Source organism: Ctenopharyngodon idella, chromosome 17, assembly GCF_019924925.1.
Source record: "Ctenopharyngodon idella isolate HZGC_01 chromosome 17, HZGC01, whole genome shotgun sequence".
Lineage (NCBI taxonomy): Eukaryota > Metazoa > Chordata > Actinopteri > Cypriniformes > Xenocyprididae > Ctenopharyngodon > Ctenopharyngodon idella.
This window is the reverse complement of record NC_067236.1, coordinates 10,904,751-10,930,620: the sequence shown is the minus strand read 5'-3', so window position 1 is coordinate 10,930,620 and position 25,870 is coordinate 10,904,751. Positions and strand designations below refer to the sequence as shown.

The 25,870-nt window shown below is 37.7% G+C and overlaps 2 protein-coding genes across 4 annotated transcripts; both read right to left on the bottom strand.

Annotated features, from left to right (window-relative positions):
* Positions 1-3,896: 3,896 nt before the first annotated feature.
* On the bottom strand, positions 3,897-6,730 carry opn6b (opsin 6, group member b). 2 transcript variants are annotated; one of them, XM_051867814.1, is made up of 6 exons: positions 6,395-6,730; positions 6,058-6,263; positions 5,382-5,481; positions 4,954-5,058; positions 4,653-4,876; positions 3,897-4,573 (listed from the first exon to the last, which is right to left on the bottom strand). In XM_051867814.1, exons 1-6 carry the CDS (start codon positions 6,486-6,488, stop codon positions 4,112-4,114), a joined length of 1,191 nt encoding a protein of 396 aa, XP_051723774.1. In that variant the 5' UTR covers positions 6,489-6,730; the 3' UTR covers positions 3,897-4,111. The 2 variants fall into 2 exon arrangements, with proteins under 2 accessions (XP_051723774.1, XP_051723775.1); XM_051867815.1 differs by having other exon boundaries at positions 4,419-4,876.
* Positions 6,731-6,875: 145 nt separating this feature from the next.
* Positions 6,876-24,680, bottom strand: scfd1 (sec1 family domain containing 1). 2 transcript variants are annotated; one of them, XM_051867810.1, is made up of 25 exons: positions 24,555-24,680; positions 23,726-23,796; positions 23,534-23,622; positions 23,345-23,435; positions 23,120-23,242; positions 22,862-22,949; positions 22,686-22,775; positions 21,249-21,304; positions 20,667-20,752; positions 18,954-19,053; positions 18,401-18,540; positions 17,573-17,663; positions 17,414-17,487; positions 16,465-16,546; positions 16,248-16,344; positions 14,087-14,157; positions 12,533-12,612; positions 12,346-12,408; positions 12,186-12,261; positions 10,512-10,565; positions 8,591-8,643; positions 8,232-8,265; positions 7,865-7,930; positions 7,707-7,775; positions 6,876-7,104 (listed from the first exon to the last, which is right to left on the bottom strand). In XM_051867810.1, exons 1-25 carry the CDS (start codon positions 24,583-24,585, stop codon positions 7,081-7,083), a joined length of 1,899 nt encoding a protein of 632 aa, XP_051723770.1. In that variant the 5' UTR covers positions 24,586-24,680; the 3' UTR covers positions 6,876-7,080. The 2 variants fall into 2 exon arrangements, with proteins under 2 accessions (XP_051723770.1, XP_051723771.1); XM_051867811.1 differs by lacking the exons at positions 6,876-7,104; positions 7,707-7,775; positions 7,865-7,930; positions 8,232-8,265; positions 8,591-8,643 and adding exons at positions 8,660-9,044; positions 9,183-9,316.
* Between the last annotated feature and the right edge of the window lie 1,190 nt (positions 24,681-25,870).

Below are 25,870 nucleotides of genomic sequence, written 5' to 3'. Positions count from 1 at the left end.
TGGTGGCAATAATAGTAGTAGATTTTGCTGTAAATGTTTAAAGCAAATTGTTTTGACAGAGTGGGGGCATTTTACCCCACCTGTGGTGTAAAACGCCCCCTTGATACAAATTTATTTTTTGCATGAAAACTGAAACATTTTTCATACTTCGTTTATAATTTATGTAATTGTCACTAAAACTATGATAACTATTCTGGACACATTTTGTTTCATAAAAAAATTACGAAGTCCTTATGGTGGCGTTTTCCCCCACTCTACCCTACTTGAAATAAAACGAAACGCTGAAATAAAATCAAATATTATAAAAACTCGTTTTATTTCAGTTAGTTGCAAGGCAACATTTCTCATTTTCATTTAGTTTTGATTTACTAAAATATCTGAAACTAAAACTGAAATAAAAATTAATAAAACTATAGGCTAATAGGGCTGGGTGAAAAATATCGTTTTCTCGATTTTAATCGATTTTCATTTTTATCTTAAATCGCAAGAATCGACCTTTTAGTCTATCCTGTTTTCAGTTGATGAATGAACGGAACATTTTAGCGTGCCTATCATCCAATTTCGCAATAAGCTTTGAGCTTTGTTGCTTTTGATATGAAGCGAGATTCAGATTTAAAATTGTGTCCGTTTTATTTACGAAATTCAGAAGCGAAGCAGCAGCACGAAGCGCAGCCTCAGGCGAATGGATCATTTCCTCCACTTTATTTCTAGTTACAGCGTGAAATAAACGTAAATGAACATCAGAAGGTAGGCCTATGTTAAAATATACAGTACAACTGAACAAAATCCGTATCATGTCTCATGCTATCAGCTCAATCAGTGTTTCAACGTAAATAAAACAGCTTGTAAACAATACAGTGCTTCCCACACATAGACTTTACTTGGGCGGGCCGCCCAGGTATATTAACGGCCGCCCAAGTATATTTGGAGACAAATTTTTGCTTTTATTATTTTTATCATCTTATACTTTTTTTATCCGCCCGAGTTAATGAAACCATCCGCGATCGATTAACTAGTGAAAAATCTCCCCTCGCCCTACGTGTTTCTTACCTGCTGGTTCTGTGTGCGGCTGTGCGCGAGAACTGTTTACTCCCTCTGACATTCCCACGTGCGCTGCAGAGACGCGGTGGATATTTCACAAAGGCCACAAAGGCGGCGCTGTTGCGCATTCTACAGGCTTCAGTGTTTCAGACTGCTTCAAAGTGATTCCCAATCAATGAATAGCGCACCATTATGCCAAGCGATTGCTAATATACTCGAGTTTTATGAATTATGACAATGTCTACTGTATGACTTTTATATAATATGTTTTAGAGACGGTCTCTCATCTGAAGAATCAGCCCGCAATAGTGTAGACATTTCAAAATAAGAGTCCCGGTGTATTTCGGGATTATTAAAAGTCACACTCTAAGTTTTTTTTTTTCTTCAGGGCATTTGGTTACACAATAAATTGTATTTATTTTGATATCCGTTTAATTCATAGTAAACTATTGTAGTCTCTGGCTGGGATGCTCCCCCACAGGAAGAAAAGCCTAAGAACATTATTTGACAAATTATTCAATAATATTAGTATTTAATTAAATGTAATAGTAGCCTATGTAATTAAAATTAATTTCAATAAATAAAAATATTGTTAAAAATCACAAATTATTTGTTTGTCACATGTAGTAGACCATTTTTGTGCCGTGGGTAATAGGAGGATTTTTCACCTGGCTACCTCCGCAAGTATATTTCAAACCTGTGGGAAGCTCTGCAATATGTCACATAATGTTACATTTACCTCAGAAAAGCCTTTCAGTGACCATAAACTGGCTAGTCAGTTAGAAAAACCAGTCAGTTAGAGAAATTTGCCATGTAGTGTACCTGATATCCACCTTATTCCTACGCCCCATGATGCTTTGCGCGAATTATGGGATTAATTTCCGTTAAGCTGTAAACAGTCAGTGAAAGACTCGCTCTATGAACGCAATAATACGTTTTATTTTTAAACTGGGTACAATGAGATGACATTATTCTACTCACCCTTCAACCAACGAACATTAAAAGGACATTTAAAAGTGTAAAAGCATCAACAAGGTACTTTCAACAGGCCTTGAAAAAGCGCGATTAGTTGTTAAGTCTGACGTCACGCTGCAGCGCTTCCGGGTCCAAACGCTCATCTCATACCACAAGAAAACAACAAATAGTGCTAATATACACACACAATGTGGTGTAATACTTCTAAAAAGTTATAATCATAACCTTTATCTCCATACCAAAATCCCAGATGGCCAGACAGTGATTCATCTTTTATAAATCGTTAAAATATTAATGTCTGTGACGCTGTGAGCACGGAGACTGTTGTGTAGACTGTAAGTATTTTTAAATGTTTAACTTTAAAATGTTAAATGTTTAATATGAATAAATAGCGCTCACAAACGGCCGTGGAGATACCATTCTCAAGTGAAACGAGTCGAGGCTTGGACCCAGTAACGGCGTTCCTTATGTCACGACTTAACAAGCGGATAACGGAAGGGTTAAATATAACTAGTGATATATATCTGTATTATGTAATATACGTTGCCTTAATAAAAAAGTTCATAATTTTCAGCATTGCGTGATACTATTTCAAAGTTTTTGCATCATTTTTACAGATAATAAATTGTATTTACATGTGAAAGAGACGTGAGGTTTTGAGGAGAAAAACGAGAGATTCTTCGTGCATTCCAGTGAATTATTAATGGGGTATATCATAAATAATATCGGGAGAACAGACCACAAATGTGCAGTATATGTTGTCCTTTTTCATACTATTACAGCGGTATGCAAAGGGACAAAAGAAAATAATCACGAGGATAGAAAGCAGCGGCTGAATTGAGCTTTTGCCATAGAAATTCTTGTTGTAACATGTTACGTTAAAATACCAAACGTTACGTTATTCTCATGATGTCTGAAAATAAAACATGAAGGAAAAATTGACAGCTCATTCAGTCAAACTGACGGATAAACTTTATTTGCAGGGCAACCTTATGATTTGAAACTATTCGTTTCAGTCCTTTTGAATGGAAGTTCCCCAAACCGGATGTGCAACCCATAATTCGAAACGCAGTAGGCTAGTCAGGAATAAGGTCAATAATATATATCCAAAATAATCTGATATCGAATAGAATCAGAATCTAATCAAATTGCAGCTTGTGAATCAAAATTGAATCGAATCGTGAAATTTGTCTCATTACCCAGCCCTAATATATACTATAAAACTAATAAGAATAACAAAAACACACTATAAATTGACTAAAAGTTTAATTAAAATGAAAATGTAAATAGCCTATAAAAATATAAAATAAGAACTAAATCAAAATGTTAATAAAAACTATAATATTGTCTCAATGATACAGTAACACATGCAGAGACACTATTAATGAGATCTTTGCTCCTGCCTCAGATGTTGCTAGTCTTTAATGGGCTTTTGGTGCCATTAACCAAAATGTCAAACTCTGATTAGCTTGTGAAATAAATTTATCTTTTTATAAATGTTTTGCTATATAATTCTGAAGTTAAAATTAGAAAAGCTGTAGGGTGGTTGGTGCCATTACATTTGCATATTCTCTTTATTTAATTTTCTCCTGTTTTTGGTTTATGAGAGAGTTACTTTCTTATTCTTCAAAAGTTAGATTCTTTTCCTCTTAGGTAATGCGTAATTTAATTTTATTTTGTCCTTTCCTCTTCCATAAGTATTTTATACTTAACCTAATATTTTTATTTGTGTGTGTTTGGTGTACTGGGAGGAGAGAGTTGATCTCCAGCAACCTTTTTACTACATCTCCCCAACCCCAAACTGGGAAGGATGTAATACAGAAATACCAATAAATGTGTGTCAACACTTCACAAGCCTTAGAGACCGAGATGAAGCGAAATAGGATCATTAACCTCGGTTTTATTGAATTCACACAATGACCTCACGTTCGACATGAAGCATCTGTACACATGACTCACTAGTAGCCTGGAGTGTCCTAGTCTGTTGTTATTTATTGTGAAATTAAGATAATACAGAGTGTGAATGTACTTCATCTTATCATCATCATCATCTTATATAAACATTCAGAGCACATAAACTAACATAAAAAGACAGCTAAAGTCTTCCAGAGTCACTGGGTTTCCTCATTAATCCATGAGGACTGACACTCTTTTGTGACTCCGTTAAGGGCCTCCGCTGGCTTTCTAATTCAGGAGGGCTCTCGGCCTTCCCCTCTGGGGTGCTTTCACTTGCATTATCGTCCATATCTACCGGCTCATCTTCCCTAAAGCCGTTCACATCGAGCTGCACATCACCAGGCCGGGCCAATGGCACAGGAGGGGTGTGCCTGTGTGCTGATGTGGGTCTAAGGCAGTAGAACAGAGCCTGCAAGTCCTTCCGGAACTTAGAGCTCATGCCAATGTAGATAAACGGATTGTAGAAACTTGCTGACTTGGCGAAGAGGCTTGCCAGGATGCCGTTGAGTGGGGGTATTTGGTAACCCCAGGCAGACCACATGGAAATGACTGCGTACGGGGACCAGGCCAACAGGAAGGCCGCACACACAATGAGGGAAACCTGGAGCGAGAAACATATGCACTGAGAGCACTAGTTATTTGTTAGTTGATAATGGAAATTCATAGGGTGATAGCTTTACCCGTGTGATGCTGCGTTCAATCTTTTTCTGCCTCTCGCTAACATCTCCTCCCCGACTGAACTTGTGGCTTGAGTTGACCGTGCGGATGATGGACACGTACGTGAAAACTATAATGAACAGCGGCACGAAGAAGTTGAAGAAGAAAATGCTGATAACGTAGAGCTTGAACGGAACAGAGTACAGCGCTCGTGTCCAGTCGATTTCACATGTCCCATATCTGCGAGCTGCAGAAGAAATGAAATTCAAAGAAATCCCAATTTCGACTTTCTAAAGATGGTAAACATCCTTGTTTCAGTCCTACCTCTGTAACTGCCCCAGCCCATCAGTGGAGCTCCAGCCCAGAACAGAGAGAACAGCCAGATTGCAGTTATGACCAAGCAGATATTACGCTTGTTGACGTGATGAGCTGAAGAACATGGCAGAAAAACTCAAATCAGAACAGTCCTCATAGCATTATCATGCTGATTTATCTAGTATTTGTGCAGCCAAGAATAAATAGCTTCTACAAAAGGAAAAATAACATGGTCCTAGATTTATTAAAGATTCAAGTTTAAAAACTAGAATTTTTTCTTATATGGGAATACATCCTTTCCTAACCTGCACATATTTTGAAACGTAATTGCAGAACAGCTTTCACTGACTCCACTGCATGAGCACCTGTACTAAATACTGGGCAGCAGCTAAACAAAGGTATAATAACCCAGTAGGTTCGGCCAAGATAGTGCATACCATGCTGAGGGTGGCAACCTTTGATGTAGCGGATGACACTGATGGCTGTCAGTGTGTTGATGCTGATGAGTCCGAAGAGCAGGATTAGGAATCCATCCACCTGGCAGAGACAACAACATCTTATACATTGCAAGCAGGTCTGGCATTCTGAGGCAGTAATCGCTCCTACTTGTCTCATCACCCACTAACCAGGCCCTGGGGAACAAGCCAGCTAGATTAGGGGATAAATGGACACATGCCTGTGTACTTGGAACGACTACAAATAATTCCTCTTTTCAGCCCCTCCTGCCTCATAACACCACCTGCCAGACTGCAAAGGGAACACAGTGATGGAGCTCTCACAACAGATACTGTGATGTCAGTGAAGGGAATCATGCTGAAAGGCACTCGATCATTTGAACTTTGTAACTGAATTCATCTGGAGGATCTTAAATAAAATATTGTCATCATTTGCTCACCCTTACGTCGTTCCAAACATATATGACTTTATTTTCTCTGTAGAACATAAAAGAAAATATTTTGAAGAATGTTTTTGTCCATACAATGATAGCAGGTGGGGTTCAAAACAACAGTGGACCCCTTTGACTTTCACTGAGGAAGATCTTCTTTATGTTCCACAGAATAAAGAAAGTCATAAAGGTTTTAAGTGGCATGAGGGTGAGTATCATCCCCTTACCTTGCAAGTCCAAAATGTCTTTATAAGATAGCCTTCATCTCTGAACACATCGAAAACTTCAAGGATTCCTCGAGAATATCCAAAAATAGCAATGCTGGCGTCAGAAATGGCTAGGTTGAGAGTCAAGAAATCCTGTGGTTCGAGTGAATTTCTTTGCTTGGTTAAAAGTAATATTACAACCCCATTTCCAATCCAAGAGAGCCATCCTATCACAGAAGAAATATAAAATTCACCTATTCTTTTTCTCACAAGACATATTTGAATGTACTGAAGCTCAAGAAGAAACAAACCATATTAAGGTACAGAGAATTCAAAACGATTAGACCAAAATAATTACCTAGTATTACCAAATAGACACCGATAGCTGTTTCTCCTCCATCCGACACTCGGTAGACTGTGACATTTGAGGGAAGAACATTGTGGATGTCCATCTTCCATGAAAAACTTTAGATTGGACTCCTCTCAGGGTGATGTTTGCTAGGGTTCACGATCTTTCTCTCTTCATTGGTGGAAGTTAAGCACATCCAGCAGACATACACAGGCCACCCAGACTAGACTGAATGCCCTCAATCTAAACTTGAGCAAACATTTGAACTGTAACAGAGCACCTGTGTTGATCAAGACTAGATGTAATCTCCTTATCTTGTTAAAGACTTTAGAGACTAAGATTTTTGGTACAGTTCTTGTCAGTCACCAAACCACTTAAGGCATTTACCTCAGCTCTTGAACTCACCCGACGTCAATAAGCTTGTGATGAGGATATTTTCATCTATATCTGATGACTCAAAGTGGACTCAAACAAAGAAAACAAAGCGCAATTGGTGCGTAAGACTGTTAAACTTTATTGTCGGGAACCTTTAGTATTGAATTAAATAGTATAGGAAAACAGTATAAAGTACATGGAATATGAGTGATTCTGGAGTATGAGTGATTCTGAAGTTAGAGAGGTTTTAATGAAGTACAACTGAAGAAATCTCGATTCCAGTTTCGAGAAGGGTGGATAACTGGACTTCAAAACTCCTCCTATTTCTGACCAAGCTGGGAGAGCTGTGGAGAAATGAATGGCTTTAGTCTTAAAAGCTCTGATAGTGCAAAATCACATTAACACTTAAAAGTAGGATTACAACTGAATCATTGTTCAGCATACAGTTAGTGTCATATAAGTTCACGACTACAGGAAGAATTTGGAAAAGCGAGACACGAAACCCTCCCTGTATTTTCGCTCAGAGCAAAGCGGTAAAAGTATATTATCAAGAAATTGATGTGGAAAAAAAAAAAAAAAACTGGGCAAAATGTTTAAAAAATATTTACAGAGGGAAAGGCACGTTATGACTTGATGTCAACTTTGTTAAGACAAAGTACAACGTAGATTTGCTTCAAGCAGCAAAAAGCATTCCAAGACACTCAAAGCAGTGTTGTTTCCTCCAACTCTGGGATAATCGGTTGGATTTTTGAGCATTGGATTGCGGAGTAGTTGATTTTTCATGGAATTCTGTCCTTGTATGCGAAAATGTGTTGATGAATTTGGACTTTTAACTGAAGTGTGACGCAAATTGGGTGACCTGACATCTTGGATGTTGCATGTAAACGTCCTGTTTTTTATAACATGCACTTCCTATCAGTTTATGCTGTAGGGGAAGTGATCATACCTGTTTAATGAACTGGGCAGCATTGAAAAGCTCACTACAGCCATAAAGAACCCGCTTCCCTTGCTTGGCCTGAAGAAAAGAGAATCATTACACTCATCTTCATAAGCAAACCAAGTTCTTGTAGCACATTTTACATGTCAAAATGGGCACAGCCATACCTTTGTATAGTCAACAAGATTCTGATACTCTATGTAATTGCCTCCACCAACAACAAAGACGATGGCCTGTGAAATGAAAATCTATCATCAGCTTTGTCATCAGCACTGTACAAATGCTTTGTATTAAATAAAACCCAGCAATATTTCAAGTGGCCCTCCTACAGACGTGAGCTCAGACACTCTGGGCTTCCAACTCACTTTGTCATTAGCAGGGCCTAATCTCCACTAGGAACAGAAGGCTATCTGTAACTTACATTAACCCTGCCAGGTTACAACACATGGGCACCAAACCATGAAGATACCCTATCAACATCCACATGGTGCAAAATCATGACCATCAGATATCACCATTGCTTTTTATACTCACCTCTTGAAAAGGGTTCTTGTTCCTTGGAATGGAGCTGAGGGAGTTAAACAGTTAGGATTAATTCATCATTACAGGCAAAGAGCGAAAATAGCCAATAGTTGTGGAAAAAAACTACAGATCTCCTTATATTCTAAATATTTTCAGTGGAAAGTTCCAGCTCTGGCAAGGATGTGCAGATCCGTTATTTACCTAACTTTAAATCTGCCTTATGTATATGTAATAAAGACACAAGCAATTTAGAATTCCTCCATGGATCAAATGACTTTAACATAATATTTGAATACAGTGGGACCAAGTCAAACACAGAGATGTATCATTTGAAAATCCAAGGGGCCTAGTCTTCGTCTTCAGTGTCTTACCTCTCGCTTCCGCGAAGCATCTTGGGATCGAAGTATCTGTAGTCATCGGTCTCCTACAAAAATCACAACACCTAACATTAGGGATTACAGAGCACGTAAGTAAATTAGGGATGAAATAACACTCAGCGCACCCTCCCCACATCATCTCCTAAAAACCACCTCATCCATCTACATTAAATGCTTATCAAGATCTAATGCTTCCCAGCAACCATTCGTCTGAGAACCAGAAGCCTCAAACAGTAAAATGTCCTCCAGTTTGACTAAAAAAGCAAGATTATCATCTCTCTGCTTTGAAGAGTCCCGACACAAATTGAGGAGAGCTGTCTCTGAGGCGGGGGCCAATGGCCTCCTACTTCCTCATCCTCTGTATCGGATGGGCCAAGCCTGTCTCTTCCCCCACGGGACCTCAGTCAGCCCGGCCTGGCAGTCCTGGCGCTTTGGCGCATACTTCATTCTGGGGAGAAATACTTTGCCGTCAACTTACTGAAAGAAGAGCCCCACTCCACTTGCAAATGGTAAAATGCTCTAGATTTTTCTGCTATCGGTTTACCCTAACTGGGTAACAAAGCTTTGTATTAATAGCCGAACATACTATTGCAACCTGGTCGCACAGGCCCATCTGCAAGGACTATCTGACGAGTGGCGGAGGCAGGAGATTCTGAAGTGCTCAGTTGCCCAGCTTCTCCAACAACAGCCGTATTGTGCAGGGCACTGAAATTCCAGTAGCTGAGAAAATGATAATACGGTTATGTTCAATTCAGGTTTATGGGCAGTGAAGGGAAAGCATTTCCAGTTGGTAACGGGATATGGAAATCTGTCCACCCCAGCTTTTAAGGCTGAGAAGATCAGAGGGACCCTGAGGGTGTTTCAGAAGGAAATAAGGTCTTTATGTCAAGGTACGAAGGGGAAGCTAAAAGGCCACTGTTACACAAGCAATGAATTCAAGAGCTTATATGTCAGCTAGCTGTCTCCATTACAACGTTTTATATTTAAAACACATCGGGATAGTTCTTGGAAGTGTGCTTAGGGAGAATTCAAGATGTCTAAATAGAGAGGAGTCCTATTATGAGGGCGCTGTCAAAGATTTGCCACATCATATCCTTTGTGGTAATTCCACATTTATAAAACAAAAAAAAAAAAACAAATCAGCATTAATCATTCCCCCCACACTGTCCTGGAAGCTAGTTGATTTCAAAGCATCAGGAGAAATTTTCAAAGCAGATTTTTCCTTTAAGGTGATCCAACAATAACTTGAAAACCGCCAGTGTGTTCAAATACCTGATGCTTCATATACAGACATTTTGCAGACAATGAGATCCTTAAGTGCGTAGCAGAACACAATACAATTAATCGCTGAAATAGCTTAGGCTTCTGTACAGACGCCCCCTAGTGCTGCGCACCTGAGGGTTTGCATCTCTGTTCCACCTCACAAAGGCCCAAATGCATTGATTCCAAATCCCTTAGCCCTAGAAACGTAATACATCATGCTTCAGGTTTGCTCACTAGAAACTCTCTGCCTCTCTCTCTCCGCAGGTGTTCCCCTGGCTGAGACAGTCGCATTAACCGTGCAGCTCAGATTGCTTGGATTGAAGTCTCGGCACACTCAAAGAGCCTCTTCAGTGCCCCATCAGAGCAAATTCAGTGTCCCATAGCGCTGCAGTGTCATATGTATTAATCCGCAGTGGGAGGTAAAGCAGTCAACTGTGGTGATACACAATAACAAGTGTGCACACTGACTGGGCACAATGGTCTTTAAAGATTTTTGGATTTAGACTTTTAGCTAACATTTGGACAGATGATTAATTACTATAAGCTGATGATTAATTACTACATATTTCATACTAATATAGCAGCAAAATATGTTGAATATTTGTGCTTATGAGGGAGAAGTTAAAACGATGTAGGGAAAAGGAGCGCTCACCGGGTTTGACTTCATTTCCATCAAATTGTCCAAGATGCGAGTAACCGGCAAGTTCTATATGAGAAAAAAAAAAAAGAGAATCAAAATAAACCCATAAATTCTGGGGGCTCAAGCCCCTGCCCTTTTTCATAAGGAATCAAAAGTGCTTCTCTCTACAATTATCTCTACAATAATATTGAAGTCAATAAAACAAAATGCACTTGAATTATAATCAATATAGCAATGTGTACAAAACAGTAACAAAATGCTCAAAAGTCTGAAAATTCCCATTTATTTTTTACATATCTGCTGTCAGAGACGTCATTGTCATAATGCGTTGCTAAAGGTTTGCATCTTGCTTCAGACTTAAAGGGATAGTTCACCCAAAAATGAAACATATGTCATCATTTACTCACCCTCAAGTTGTTCCAAACCTGTATGAATTTCTTTGCTCTGCTGAACACATAGGAAGATATTTTGAAGGAAGTTTGTAACCAGGCCACTTTGGGGCACCATTGACTTCCATAGTAGGAAAAAAAATACTATGGAAGTCAGTGGTGCCACAGAATTGTTCAGTGTCCCACATTCTTCAAAATATATTCCTTTGTGTTCAACAGAACAAAGAAATTTATACAGGTTTGGAACAACCTGAGGGTGAGTAAATGATGACAGAATTTTAATTTTTGGGTGAACTATCCCTTTAACTGACAAACTGCCATTCTGACATTGCTTGCTTGCGAACCACTATTCATTCTATTCAATCAAATTTCTTTTTGTTGTAATTATTTTGCTCACTGTAAAAAACAAAATGCAAGGTGTTTTGTTAGTAGTTACACATTCATAACTGTGCCTAGACAGTCTGTATACAAAAGCGTCCGAGAACCGTGGACCACATATGGCCCTCTCTCAACGATTATTGAGTCTGTTCAAATAAAAATCCACATTTATCCACAACTTTAAAAAATATTACATGATTTATAAATGTCAGTTACTCCGTTTGTCATGTATAATACATCAACCAATCGTCATGTGGCACAACAAGCTCAAATTTCATTGGACTATGTGAAGTGAAGTAGTAATTTCCCAGTCTTATGCATCATAAATTGGTTGAAAGTCTGTTTTCAATTCTTAACAAAGGTGAATAGAAAAGAATACAGTCTGAATGGACAAAAGAATTTGCATTTGTGGATCTGCAGTTTGTCTCATTTTACAAATTCTTAAAAATCAGAAGTGAATTGACTCCAAAGCACTCTGCAAAACTATGCAGCACCAGAAGTGCATTAATGGTAAGTAGTGTTCAATTTATTCTTATTTATGTACTATATATTAATTTACCATTTGATGAAACTATCATAGTCGGTTAAATTAAGTCCAAGTGCCATCTATTGCCCTATTATGTGAAATGTAGGCTGTTAGGCTATTAAAATGGTGAAGTGACATGGCCTGCATATATGAAATGATCATATAGGAATTATAGTAGTGATAGATGCCCCCTTTTTCTTTTTTTTCTTTTTTTACATTTGATCCCCTGTCTCTTAAGAACATTCTACATATCCCTTGTAGGAACACACAAGTCCTCAATAAGAGGCACAATTTGAGGTGAAAATCATAAAATTTAGCTCATGGTAGTTGTTGCAGATATGGATGGCTTGTTAATTCTTTTTTTCTTAAGTGTAAGTGGTAATAAATACTCACATGTTGTTTCAGGACCAGATTTTTCACCCCCTCCATCACAAACTGGGAGCCAGTGTTCATCACCCTCGAGAACAGTCTGAAAAAAGACAGGTCACTGCATTAAAAACACATCAGCAAAAGGATTCACATTTTGAGAATTAAATTTAGTGTAGCCTCATACCCCATTGGTTTCACTCCACTGCTCCCGTAATTGGCTGGCGTTGCAGCCATCTTGGTGAAAGCTCTGGAAAATAGGTCATATTAGTTTGCAACACTACTGTTCTCATCTTTCTGCTGAATTTAATGTAGTAACTAGGCAAATGTGACAGCGTATTATGGTGTGTTTGTTGACAATGGCCAGAACTTACTTCCACTGCTTAATGTAGTTAAGTGGGGATAGGTCGCAGCCTGCATCAACCAAGGCTTTCTTGTACTGTTCTAGATCAGCCTAAAAAGAACCAAATGTCTTTTTTCAACACTCGACTCTCAAAGATGAAAACAAAAATGCACCATTCAAGAGTAGCTGTTTTTATAGAATGAAGGATGACATATAGCTCACAAGCCATAAGCATCCATCAGGGTGAGGAGAAAATCTCATTCCTGTTAGAGACATAGTTGTCTATACCACATGAGTGAGAGGGCCATTTTCATGTCACCAACCTAATTACAGCCTCAGAAAACAAACAACAAAATGGCAGTTTTTGAAGTTTAAGCAAATACTCAGCCAACAATAACCCATGCTGGTTCACAAGGACACAGATGAAAGAAAGGATACCAAAAGACATGGAAAAATGGTTCAGACTCTTCTCTTTTGGAAAGTCAAAGCTTTTACAGCCTGCATCGGTAAACATAATAGGGAATGACAGTTAGCATGGGTCAGTGTGCTTTCTCCAGGGTTGAAATGTGGTCACTTGGACATCGTCCATCACAGCTTGGTCCCACGGTTCCGTCCCCTCGCGTCGGAAGTGTACACAAGAACTCAAAACTTTCATTTGTATGGCCGTTTAAGTAACATCCCACAGAAAAAGAGATCTTTCCATTAGCTGAACAATCCTGCTTTATCAAGGTACAAGAGTAATAACACTTGGCTGTGGCATCAAAGGGTGTCAGAGTTCCTCAAATCTGCGCTGCATGTGTCCCAAAGAACAACAAGGCTTTTGAAGACAGCTTCTGAAAGTACAGTTTAAGAACCCGGGCCGAGCTTCATAGGGAATGGACAGAATGTTTTTGGCTCCATGTGTCCCCAAACAATGAAGTCCATGCATTTGCCACTGATTATAATAAATTGTGGTGTTACCGAAAGTGCACATCAGGGTAGCCCACCACAGACATTCTCAAACCTACGTTTTAGGATTATTTATCTAGTACTCTTAAAGGAGTATCCTTGGTTCAGAACAAGTTAAGCTCAGTCGACACTGTTTGTAGCATAATGTTGATTACCACAAAAAATAATTTTCACTTGTTCTGATATTTCTTAAAGAAGAAAAAAAGAAAAGAAAAAAAGATGCAAAAATCTGGGTTGCAGTGATGCACTATGGAAATGAAAGGCCAATCCATAAATATTAAAATACCTATTGTTTCAATAGTACACACACAAACAATATTGCGTACATAAATTATGACCAAATTGCTTATTAACCTTTTCTGTGTAAAGTTACAGTATATCTAAATTCACACTTTTGTTGTCATGACAATATAATGCTTAAAATGACAAGGACAACTTCACAGCTCAAATAATTCACAATTTTAAACAGAAAAATTAATTTAAATGCTTCCATACAAAAGTAAGCCTCACAAATTGCTTTTGTTGAATGGTAATCAATATTGCTGTCCCTAAACTTAACTTGTACTGAAAGTTTCTTTCGGGATGTAGTTTATTATGATAACTACTTGATCATGACCATGGTGGTGTGGGGCCTTACCTCAGATGGGGGCTGCTGGGAAGTGATGTAGTAGATCAGAAACAGCCTCATCTTATCCTCTGCTGTTCCAGCTACCAATAAGAACAACATTTATACAGTCATTATGCAAATGCTTACAGTTACTTTAAATTCAAGAACTACTAGAGTTTGTTAGGGTTTTTTTGCCCCCTCCAAAACTAGCGAAACATGATTGGTAAATCAAAGATTGTGCTCATCGGAACAATAAAGCATTGTGTATCACTTGAAAAATATCTGATCACTATCATTATATTTAGTGGCCATTCCTGTGTACTCATAAGAAAACCCATGAACCAACAGAGGACCCTGTGGAGATCAAGAAACAGTGTCCTCTTGAAACCTCACAATGCTGGCAGGAGAGAAAACAAATCCCGTCCTGTGGTAGCATCACAGAGAGCCTTTAAAGCGGGCCGCTTCCCCCTAGGGATGTGATGCATTTCAGTCCGCTAAGCTGGAAAAATGACTGGATGAGGATGAGGGGTGGGATAGGCCCTCATTAGGGGAAGGGGGTATGAGTTACTCATTCAATTAGTTTCGTTTGATCTCTCAGGATGGGGCTGTTCTTGTTAAAACAAAATTTTATGACAGTAAGGCAGTATGCCATGCTTTGAGGGATATAGTGGTGTTTGGATTACGGTCAAGCTCAAAGACCAGCTGAGAAGTCAAGGCTTATTAAAGCAATAAGCCACTTGAGGCCAAGTGTTACAGAGATTTTACCACAATTATGGGGTGTTGTCAGGCAGAATGTGTAGTTTGTCATGGTTGCCAAGCCACATATTAATCAAAGATCTTATTATTGTCATCATCAATATTATTACTATTACCTAGCATTATTATTATTGGTTTGTAGCAACTTGTGCCAGTAGCATAAAATTCAACTGATGTGCAGTCACAGATATGCATATTTTACAATGGCTTTGAGCAGGGCTCATCCAGTCAGATGTTAGAGAACCGCAAGGTTATTTATTTGCATGACAGTTCACAAGGGATTTTTTTCCCCCTCTGGGCATTTCTACAGGGAATTGTATAAAAGTTAAAAGACACTGTAAACTAGGGCTGCATGATATGGGGAAAAAAAAATCTGTCACACTTTATATTAGGTGCCTTTAACTACTATGTACTTGCATCAAAAGTATAATGTACTTATTTTGTGTACTTGTTGTTTTGCAAAACACTTGTGCTACTATTGAGGTGGGATACTTGGGGACAGGTTTGGTGGTATGGGTTTAAGGTGTAGGGTAAGGGAAGGGTCAACAGTGTAATTATAGATGTCATTACAGAAATAATTACAGATGTAATTACATGCAGGTATTTTTAAATATAAGTACAATATAAAACATGCACAATAAGTGTACTGTATTAAATGATTAATTTAAATCTTACTACATAGTTGTTAAAGAAGCCTAATATAAAGTGGGACCAAAATTATTATTACAAAAATAAAAATTAAAATCAAACCATAAAGCTTCTCTTGTTGACAACAGCCGGTTTAGAAGTGCTCATTTCAAGTTTGGGAATATGCATGTTGCCTTCCCAATTGCACTAATAAGTGATCCAAACTCATAGATGAGTTCATGTGGAGCAGCATTTAATGCCAACCAATTCGCTCTGAGACACTAAAAACACTAAATCATGAGCTCCTCAAGTGTAAAAGAGCACAGTGCTGCACTATACTCTAAAACACCCAGCGCATAATATAGTAGTCAACATTTGAAGTGGATCAAAACCTTTCATCAAAGTTGTCCTAAAACCTTCCTCTTAGGACAACTTAGTTCTTAGGACAATTTTGATGAACTTTTTTGATCCACTTCAAATGTTGACTACTGTATATTTAATTACATCACAGCCTTTGCGATTTAATAAGTCATATTGCTATTTCAGTTTTATTTTGATTAATTGTGCAGCCCTTTCAGTAATCTTTACCAGCATGATAATACGCAGAGCAGAAAAGGTCCAAAAATTACTTACATGGCCAATTCGGACAAGATTAAAATATCAAACAAGCTTTGGTAATTCTTTCATTACCCCACCACCCCGCATAAAACTAATCCAGTCCAAATAGGGCTTAAGGTTCATTATCACAGATCTGAGATGGAACTGATGAGACTATTAACCTTGAATGTTTATCACAAGCAAGACTCACCATCAGGATCACTGATAATGTCCAGCAGGGATTTATCGAGCGTGGACTTGCTCATGAGCTTCTCCTCGTACTCGAAGTACACATCAAGCTTACGGCTCTAAAGACAGACAGGCAAATTTAGAAGAAAAATATGCAACTCTACCTCACAGAAATAACATGATGTGCTGAGAAAATGTAACCTAAGAGATGAAAAACATTTTTCTCATTGAGCACTGACCTTGATGTGGTCCAAAACCGCTGTGGCAACATTGGTGTGGAGGTCAATCAGTCTCTTTTTTTCCAGGAGCTCAGGAAGAGAACTGTTTAGAGAGAGAAGAGCACGCTGTTATCCTACTCTATAAGCGTAGGGTCAGGCAGGGGTACAGCGGTAGGCCCTTTGTGAGTGCAATGACTAATACATATGTATAACAGCTCTCGTGAAATATGAGACAAGTTCTGGATGTAATTAGATTATATTAGGATATATTTCATATACATCATTTAATATAAACTGAAATATTTAAATATGTAAACTTTGTGAATTTATGAAAAACATACCAGTCAAAATAATAATAGAACAGCAGTTTTAAAAAGGGATTTTTCACCATTATTTAAAACAAGATCTGTATTTTCATGGGTTTAATAAAATATTTTTGTTATAAGAGACAATAAAAACAATGTTGTGCATGAAAACTGCTCCTCTCCTAGTAAAAAATTAACTTGATTTTCAAAAGTCAACAAATTTGCGCCAGCTGAATGTAACATTTTTGACGAGCCAAACAGGTAACAGGTCATTTATTTAAGCCACGAAATAAACTTCATTCCGTAAAATAAGTATAATGAACTACGCAAAAAGCATTTTAAATGTCTCCGGCACGTTTTATAATCACGCACACTACTATCACATGCGTCAAAAAATTAGGCTGGTTGTCAGTTGGAATATTAGAACTAAAAACATTGGCATAACACAATCAATCACTTCCCTGAAAACTTGCTGGAGAAAACAACACCCGTGATTCCACGCTCATTCACAATGTCATCAAGCTACGCCTTTGTTATTGTTTTGAATAAGCGACCTCTAGGGGAGAAACTTACATACTGCGCCCTTAATAATTAACATTCTATACATCATACCGGTCCTTTATGCAAGAATACACAATTACTTCATAGTATGAAGAACTTCTTACCTGACGGCTGAGGTAAGTTTGGCAGTGTTATCTGACAACATACTAATAGCTCCATCATCCTCCCCTTCTAAGCCCTTTGAAGAAAATCACATTTATCCGTGTTAACCATCATGCAACAATTCCTTCATATATAATTCATCATCAGCCTTATCAACCTACCATGATGCTCTTGAGGCGTTTAACCTCATCCTCTTGGGCTCGATATGTATCCAGTTCCTCCTGCACGGCTTCTGCAACCTCAGGGAATGGACTGAAATGGTGAACAAAAATCAATTAAATGCTTTTCTGCAGAGGAGGATAAAATAAGTGTCATTAAGCTGTTGTTAATAAATCTGTATAAACTGTTGGATACAGTTCTGAAAGCAGGAATGAAACTAAAAGAGTTTTCAAAACACAGAACTGATGCAATTTTGCAAAAATTAATAACATTGGCAAACGTTCTTAAATATTAACGAATACTGTGACATCTGACAAACCAGTTAAGTGAATTAAGACAACTAGGGATGCTTTCCTATCAAACATTTACACATTTGCCAGTACAGTTGGTTTATTAAATGTCCTTAAAGGGATAGTTCACCCAAGAAAATTCTGTCATTATTTACCCTCATGTCCTTCCAAACCTGTATCACTTTCTTTCTTTGTGGAACACACAAAATAAGATATTTTGAAGAATGTTGGTAACCAAACCATTTTGGTGCCCACTGACTTCCAAAAAAAAAAAAAAAGAATAAATAGAGTCATACAAGTTTGGAATGTCATGAGGGTGAGTAAATGATGACACAATTTTCATTTTTGGGTGAACTATCACTTTAATCAAAACTGGGACAGAATAAGGTCTTTGGAAACTTATTAGCAAAATGTAGAAAAGTAAAAGTAAAATGCAGTTCCATCAGACAGTCATCAGTTCAAAAAGAAAGAAAACAATTAAAAACATTTGTTAACGACCAATAATTACCTTTATTTGTTTTATCAACAGTAGATATTTACCTTCCTTTGTGTTTTTGCCAAAATCTGTCAGCAGCAGTGAGATCATAGCTCTTTTTGTTTTTTTTTTTGGGTCGTGCTCCCGCTGGGCTGGCCTCTGACCCTTGAGACTCCTCCACACTGACCCGGTTCAGATGGAAGTCCTGATATAGGACATATGTTAGTTAGGCAAGGCGACAGAACTGAATAAAAACATAAAAAAGGACATAAGGGAACATATATGACAGCTTTTACTCTGAATAAAAAATATATAGAATAAAATCCCTCAAGAGTACTGCTGCCATACAGGGAATTGAGAAAAAACATTTTTGAGGCGGTGGACAAAAACCCCAAAATGATTAGTGATCACTGGCACAAAAAGCAACCCAGCATGTACATTCCACATTTCATGAAACCCCTTTGTCATCCATATGATAACTGCAATAACTTCATCTTTCCATATGCCGCAACTTGGAACTATTTGCAGTTTCCATTTAGGGAAAAAAAATACATTAACACTAGTAGAAAAGGGAGTATTAATTATGGGTCATGTAAGGTTATTTTGGGTTCTGCTCACCAGCACATCATGAATGAGAGCCTGATACGTCCATGTGTGGTGGAGAGGAGTTGCTAGATCCAGGTTACGATCGGCAAGAACAAACAGCGGCCTCTGGAAGCTGTGGGAGAGGTGGAGGGAAAGATGGGAGAATTTTTATGGGCCAATACTAAAACATGTCTCTAGAGTCTGCATCTTTCGTAAGATGTCCTAGTATAGTAGAGTCTGTCAGTCTATTTATCTGTCTGTCTGTCTATCTATCTATCTATCTATCTATCTATCTATCTGTCTGTCTGTCTGTCTGTCTATCTATCTATCTGTGTGTGTGTCTGTCTATCTATCTATCTATCTATCTATCTGTGTGTCTGTCTGTCTGTCTGTCTATCTATCTTTGTCTGTCTATGTGTCTGTCTGTCTATCTATCTATCTGTGTGTCTGTCTGTCTGTCTGTCTATCTATCTATCTGTGTGTCTGTCTGTCTGTCTGTCTGTCTGTCTGTCTATCTGTGTCTGTCTATGTGTCTGTCTGTCTATCTATCTATCTGTGTGTCTGTCTGTCTGTCTGTCTGTCTGTCTATCTATCTATCTATCTATCTGTGTGTCTGTCTGTCTGTCTATCTATCTATCTGTGTCTGTCTGTCTGTCTGTCTGTCTATCTATCTGTGTGTCTATCTGTCTATCTATCTATCTATCTATCTATCTGTGTGTCTGTCTGTCTGTGTGTCTATCTATCTATCTATCTATCTGTGTGTCTGTCTGTCTATCTATCTATCTATCTGTGTGTCTGTCTGTCTATCTATGTGTCTGTCGGTCTGTCTATCTATGTGTCTGTCGGTCTGTCTATCTATCTGTGTGTGTGTCTGTCTGTCTATCTATCTATCTATCTATCTGTGTGTCTGTCTATCTGTCTGTCTATCTATCTGTGTGTCTGTCTGTGTCTATCTGTCTGTCTGTCGATCTGTGTGTCTGTCTGTCTGTCTGTCTATCTATCTGTGTGTGTCTGTCTGTCTATCTATCCATCTATCTGTGTGTCTGTCTGTCTGTCTATCTATCTATCTATCTATCTATCTATCTATCTATCTATCTATCTGTGTATCTGTCTGTCTGTCTGTCTATCTATCTGTGTGTCTGTCTGTCTGTCTATCTATCTATCTATCTTCTGTATCTGTCTGTGTCTGTCTATCTATCTATCTATCTATCTGTCTGTCTGTCTGTCTGTCTGTCTATCTATGTCTGTCTGTCTATCAATCAATCAAATCAATCTATCATCTATCTGTCTGTTTGTCTATCTGTCTGTCTGTCTATCTATCTGTGTCTATCTGTCTGTCTGTTTGTCTGTCCGTCTATCTATCTGTCTGTTTGTCTGTCTGTCTATCTATCGATTTGTCTGTCTGTCTATTTATCTGTCTGTCTGTCTGTCTATCTATCTATCTGTTTGTCTGTCTATCTATGTCTATCTGTCAGTCTATCTATCTGTGTCTGTCTGTCTGTTTGTCTGCCTATCTATGTCTATCTATCTATCTATCTGTCAGTCTATCTATCTGTATGTTTGTCTATCTGTCTATTTATCTGTCTGTCTATGTCTGTCTATCTGTCTGTCTGTCTGTCTGTCTATCTATCTGTCTATCTATCTGTCTATCTATCTCTGTCTGTCTATCTATCTCTGTCTGTCTGTCTGTCCATCCATCCATCCATCCATCCATCCATCAGTTGTATGGGGGTGCTTTTGCTCCACCTGAACTGGCCAGAGCCCATGGTGTCTCCGGTGAACAGGCTGTTACGAGCGTCTCGCAGATTCTCTCTCAGTTTCTTGTCGAGTTTCTGTTATGAAAAAGTGTTAAATCAACATTACTAATTATTTCCAGTAGAAATTAGTTGTACAATATGTAAATTAATCCAAAATAAATTAATCCAATAACCTGAGCGACAGATGTTAATTTTGTCTCATATTACATTGAGACATTCTTTCGCTGAAACTAATCATCTAAAAGCTCAGCACTCTAGTGAAAGCGAGCCAAGGTTGGACTGAATCCCACATACGGAACAAAGAAGAATTCTGTACCATCAGTAAAACTGAATTAAGCGACTGTATCAGTTTACATGCTGTGCACATAGAGTATAAAATGTACAAATGCACTTTAACAAAGAGATTATGTAGGGGTTTGAAGTGGTCATTTAACCACAGACATTTCTTTTACACTCAATTTCTGAATTCGTAAACCTCTCTTTACCGAGCAGGAGAAGACAAAGGTGTCTCAGACTGCTCATAAAGCAAGTATAAGAGGAACATTAAAAAATAGAGCAGTGGGTCTCTTACCACGGCTACCATTTCGGCAGCATTCCCTCTTGGACATCGGATTATTGGGACAGCACCTATGATAACAGGAAAGCTCACTGTACTGCCAATAGGAGGGTGCATTAAATATCTGCTCACAGGCTCCCAAGACACACAAAATCACATTTCAAAAACAACAATACAGGCTTGATAAATGCACTTAATTTGAATTGTGAAGTTTCTGCCATATACAATTCTAATATTCAAGTATTATGTAAATAGACCTAAATTAAATATTCAATGCATATCTAAATGTTTTTGTCCTTTGAGCAATATACAGAACAATATTAGGAAGGTTCTGCCACCCAGTGGCACCCATGACAGTTAAGAGTTAAATTAATGGCTGTAATGTGAGAATTATTATATAAACTGCTCTTTAATTATGATTAAATATCAGTTCTTTGTAAAGTACTTCATGTACCATGAAAGAACTTTGGTTTATTAGAGTTCAGATGGATTATAAAGCACTGAACATCCCCATATGAGGAAAGGATTGTTTTAGCACGAGATCTAGGGAGCAAGAAAAATTACAGTATTTTCCATTTCTGTGCTAAAGCATCTTTATGGGTGAAGTGTGTCATTTTTTGAATGTTAAAATATTTTGTCCTATGCCAGCTTAATATGTAGACAACTATAAGCAAGCCATTTGTTGTCTGATTCCGCTCAAGACTGTAAACAACACTGTGACTCTGTCGAGCTATAAATGCATTCACTCATTCATTTTTGTTAGCGGTGGGAATGCATGTTTGTTTGGCCAAACAATGGCAGACAGTGACTGGGAATCCTGTTTGGAATCATTAATCATTATTTATGCCATTTCATTTGGTGCTGATAGTGGCACAGAAATCTTTAAATAATATATATGCTTTAACACATAAGGCATTATTTACAGTGAAAAAGTTTAGGGTCAGTATGATTTTTTTAATTAAGAAATGAATACTTTTATTCAGCAAGGATGCATTAAATTTATCAAAAGTGACAGCTAAGACATATACAATGTTACAAAAGATTTCTGTTTCAAATAAATGCTGTTCTTTAAATTTCATATTCATCAAATAACTGTTTTCAACATTGATATTAATAAGAAATGTTTCTTGAGCAGCAAATCAGCATATTAGAATTATTTCTGAAGGATCATGTGACACATAAGACTGGAGAGTAATGGCTGCTGAAAATTAGCTTTGCCATCACAGTATTAAATTATATTTTAAAATATATTACAATAGAAAACTTGTACAATTGTTATATTGTAATAATATTTAACAATATTACTGTTTTTCTGTATTTTTCATCAAATAAATGCAGCCTTTGTGAGAAGAGACTTCTTTCAAAAACATTTAAAAAAAAAATATTACTGACCCCAAACATTTGAATGGCAGTATATATGCATGAAAGGATAAAAACTTTGTCATTATTTACCAAGAGTGACAAAGAAGCAGAAGAGACTATCCACTATTGTGTCCATTATGCCCTCCATGTCTGTGTCCATGATATCTGGTTTATTGATTGCTGAGGGGACAGAAAGAAGCACTATTAATAACTTCATTCAGATTACAAATTTAATGAATAAAATTCAAATAAGTCTAGCAGCTTACCATGATAGGAAATGTGTTCTTTGTTTTGATTGCAGAGAATGAACATATCATCTTCAAGTGTGATGAAGTTCAAATATTGATCAAATACCTGAGGAGGGACAGAACAGTCTAATATTGTCTAACTGCATAATAAAAATGAGCAGTACTTTATTTTCCCTTCTTCAGGAATTCAAGGAGCTCTAGCAGGAATTAAAAGCTCTAGCAAACTGAATTGAATTTACAACTAACATTCACCATGAGTAAGTGTGTTTAACTTACTTTGGTCACCTGGTTAACTGCATTAGCTGCTAGAGCAGCACTTGCTATATCCTCCAACTTGCTTCTGGAGATTGCGGAGATGAAGTTCAAATAGTAGGACTCATATAGTTGGTTTCGGAGGTCCTGTGAAGGTGAAAATAATTTTGCAATAGTGTGATTTTCACAAATTGTCCTGGAATGGGACTGACAAAAAGACTAATTCAGTTGTTTAGTGAACATATTTACTTGACATATCCTGTCAACGTTCTCCTCTGTGGGCATTACAAAGTAAACCGCAGGAACATCTGGAATGGGGTCGCGATCTGAGTGCAATAAGCTAGAGGAAACAAATGAAAAGTAAACAATCATTTAAATCAATCTAATTAGATCAGTGATTAAAAAAAAAAAAAAAAAAAAGGTCTTAGAGGTCCTCACAGGTGCAGAGTGATGCCCATGTCTCGTAACTCTTTCACAGACAGCAGAGGAGATATGATGTCTTGGCCAAAGCGATCGTATATGAGAACCTAAGAAGAATTGCAAAGGGTGAGTGTGCATGCAAATTATAACTATAAATGTGTCACTGAGCCATGTTTAGGAGGATGAGGAAACCTCTAGGTTTACACTTACCTTCCATACCGGCTCAGCTGTTGTGTTTTTCAGCGGTGGGGCATTAAAGTTAAGCATTCGCTTCAAAGCAGCTGAGGACAGAAACATGATTGAAATATATGAATTTTTGAAATCACTTGTATCCCTATAACAGGCTAATTTACTTGTTTGTGATTTAAATGACTCAGTTCATAATAAATACCTAGATGCTTTGGCAGAATTATACCAGAAACAGGTAATTTTTCAGAATTATGTTTTTTATGCAATGTCCACATGCTTTCCATTTTTAAACAACTAATAATCTACAGCATATTCCTAGAGACGAATAACATTTTGCATAGCAACGTTAGCAGCTGCACAGCGGCTGTCAATATCCATAAATGACAATGTCAACCATAAAAATAATAACCTCAGCTTAAAAACAGTACCTATGTAACATATTAACCATGACTATACTGTACCACAAAATATTAAGCTTAATAGTTTACGCTAAGTGAGTTTAGCTAGCTTGTCAAATCAAATCATGGGTTCCTTATGACAGGTATAAGGAATAAATATTAGCCATAGGTTTCATAAACGAGCTGGTTGACTGTACGTAGTCATTAAAGCACAAGTGCTGCTTTAACTAGTCATGCCGGTTAATCGTCCATTCATCTGATGTTAACCAGCTGCTAGATGACCAACACGGTTAGCATCCACAGCTACACTGACAGGACTGTACAATTTCAGCTATTATGTACTGGGTACTATATTATGTATTTTCAATAAACAAAAATGCGTGAAAATCATTAATAGCAATAATATCAACAGTACTAAGTGTTTCAGTATAAATTCAAACTTATGAACAGACCTGTCTGTTTTTCCCGGACGGAGGCCGCCATCTTTACTGTTTATGCAGTGACGACTGCGAGGGTGACGTGGCAACCGGCGAACCGCTGTCTGTGTGCAAGAACGCGCACGCTGACAGATGAACAATGGCGCAAGTTATCAGGAATATGCATTTTTGGAACATGCATATTTTTAGGTGTGACGTCTTAAAGACGTTGTTCTTTAAAAATATTCCATCCTCAATTATTTAATAAAGACAATGTGGAAAACACTGAGGGTAACATAAGTAAAAAAGTTTAATAAGTTATGATATAGAGCTGGTAAGCTATCATGCACTTTCAAACGACATCGGGAGAAGTACCTGTTCATTTTGTATGATTCTAACATGGCTCTCTGGTACAGTGAGATCAGCTCATTAACTACTGATTGATATGTAGGGGGAGCTCGTGCCTATTGTGTGGCAAAAAACTTGCAATTGCGCCATCTTGTGGCTACCAGGAAATTACAACAATCTTGTTATGGTGAACTGTTTTTGTACGAGAGAAAAAAAAAATCACTGCTAAATAACCATGCTGTTCGGCAGAACACAAAACATTTAACTACTTAAGAGTATAAGCTTTGGTAATGCTACTAGCTAAAACCAGTGCACTTCTGAAATGTGTGGCTGGTAAAATCAGCTGCTACACCATTTATAATGAGCTAAACATGTACATGCACTTGATCAGCTTTCCAGAACTCCCCAAGCCTACATTTACAAAAACATAAAAAAATTTTTTTGAAAACACACAAAGAACAGATGATCTTATCACTTTGAAGATTCTGTAGAATGTATTAATTTGTAGTTCATGCCCCAATAGTGTTGAATGGCTCAAAGCAAAGCTGTCAAATTGTCTCTTCTCTGTTGAGGGATTCCAATGTACTGCTACATAACTGAAGAATTAGCAACACCTTGGATTATCAGACTACAGATAAATAAAATGAAGACCAACCTATGATCAATTAATGCTAAAGTAAGTTAGGTTAAAAAATACCATTTATAAAAATACTCATTAACCCCAATAAATAGACTTTTAGCACCATTGTAGATCATTAGGTAAATGTATACCGTGAATCTACTGAAACATCCAGTTTAAATGTCCTGCATAACTGAGAATTGACACATGGTGTAATCCAAGCGTTTCTTGAAGAGCTCATAAGAGGGTAGTATAGGCAGAATGAGATGATTAGCATCACAGCTGCTCTGAGGAAAGGCACGTGAGGGTTCTGGTGAGCTGAAGAATGAAATAGATGGGGTGGGTTTGAATCCAATAGACGGAACCAAATCAGTAGCAGTGGCGA

Excerpts from the sequence above, each read along its gene's own strand:
- opn6b (XM_051867814.1), bottom strand. The coding sequence starts at position 6,488 with ATGGACATCCACAATGTTCTTCCCTCAAATGTCACAGTCTACCGAGTG. Across the intron at positions 6,264-6,394 it reads TGTCTATTTGGTAATACTAG|GATGGCTCTCTTGGATTGGA; the intron begins GTAATTATTTTG and ends CTTCTGTGATAG. Across the intron at positions 5,059-5,381 it reads AGGTTGCCACCCTCAGCATG|CTCATCACGTCAACAAGCGT; the intron begins GTATGCACTATC and ends CATGTTCTTCAG.
- scfd1 (XM_051867810.1), bottom strand. The coding sequence starts at position 24,585 with ATGGCGGCCTCCGTCCGGGAAAAACAGACAG. Across the intron at positions 14,158-16,247 it reads CATTATCAGTGATCCTGATG|CTGGAACAGCAGAGGATAAG; the intron begins GTGAGTCTTGCT and ends TCTTATTGGTAG. Across the intron at positions 7,105-7,706 it reads CTGCCCAGTTCATTAAACAG|CTCTCCCAGCTTGGTCAGAA; the intron begins GTATGATCACTT and ends ATTTCTCCACAG.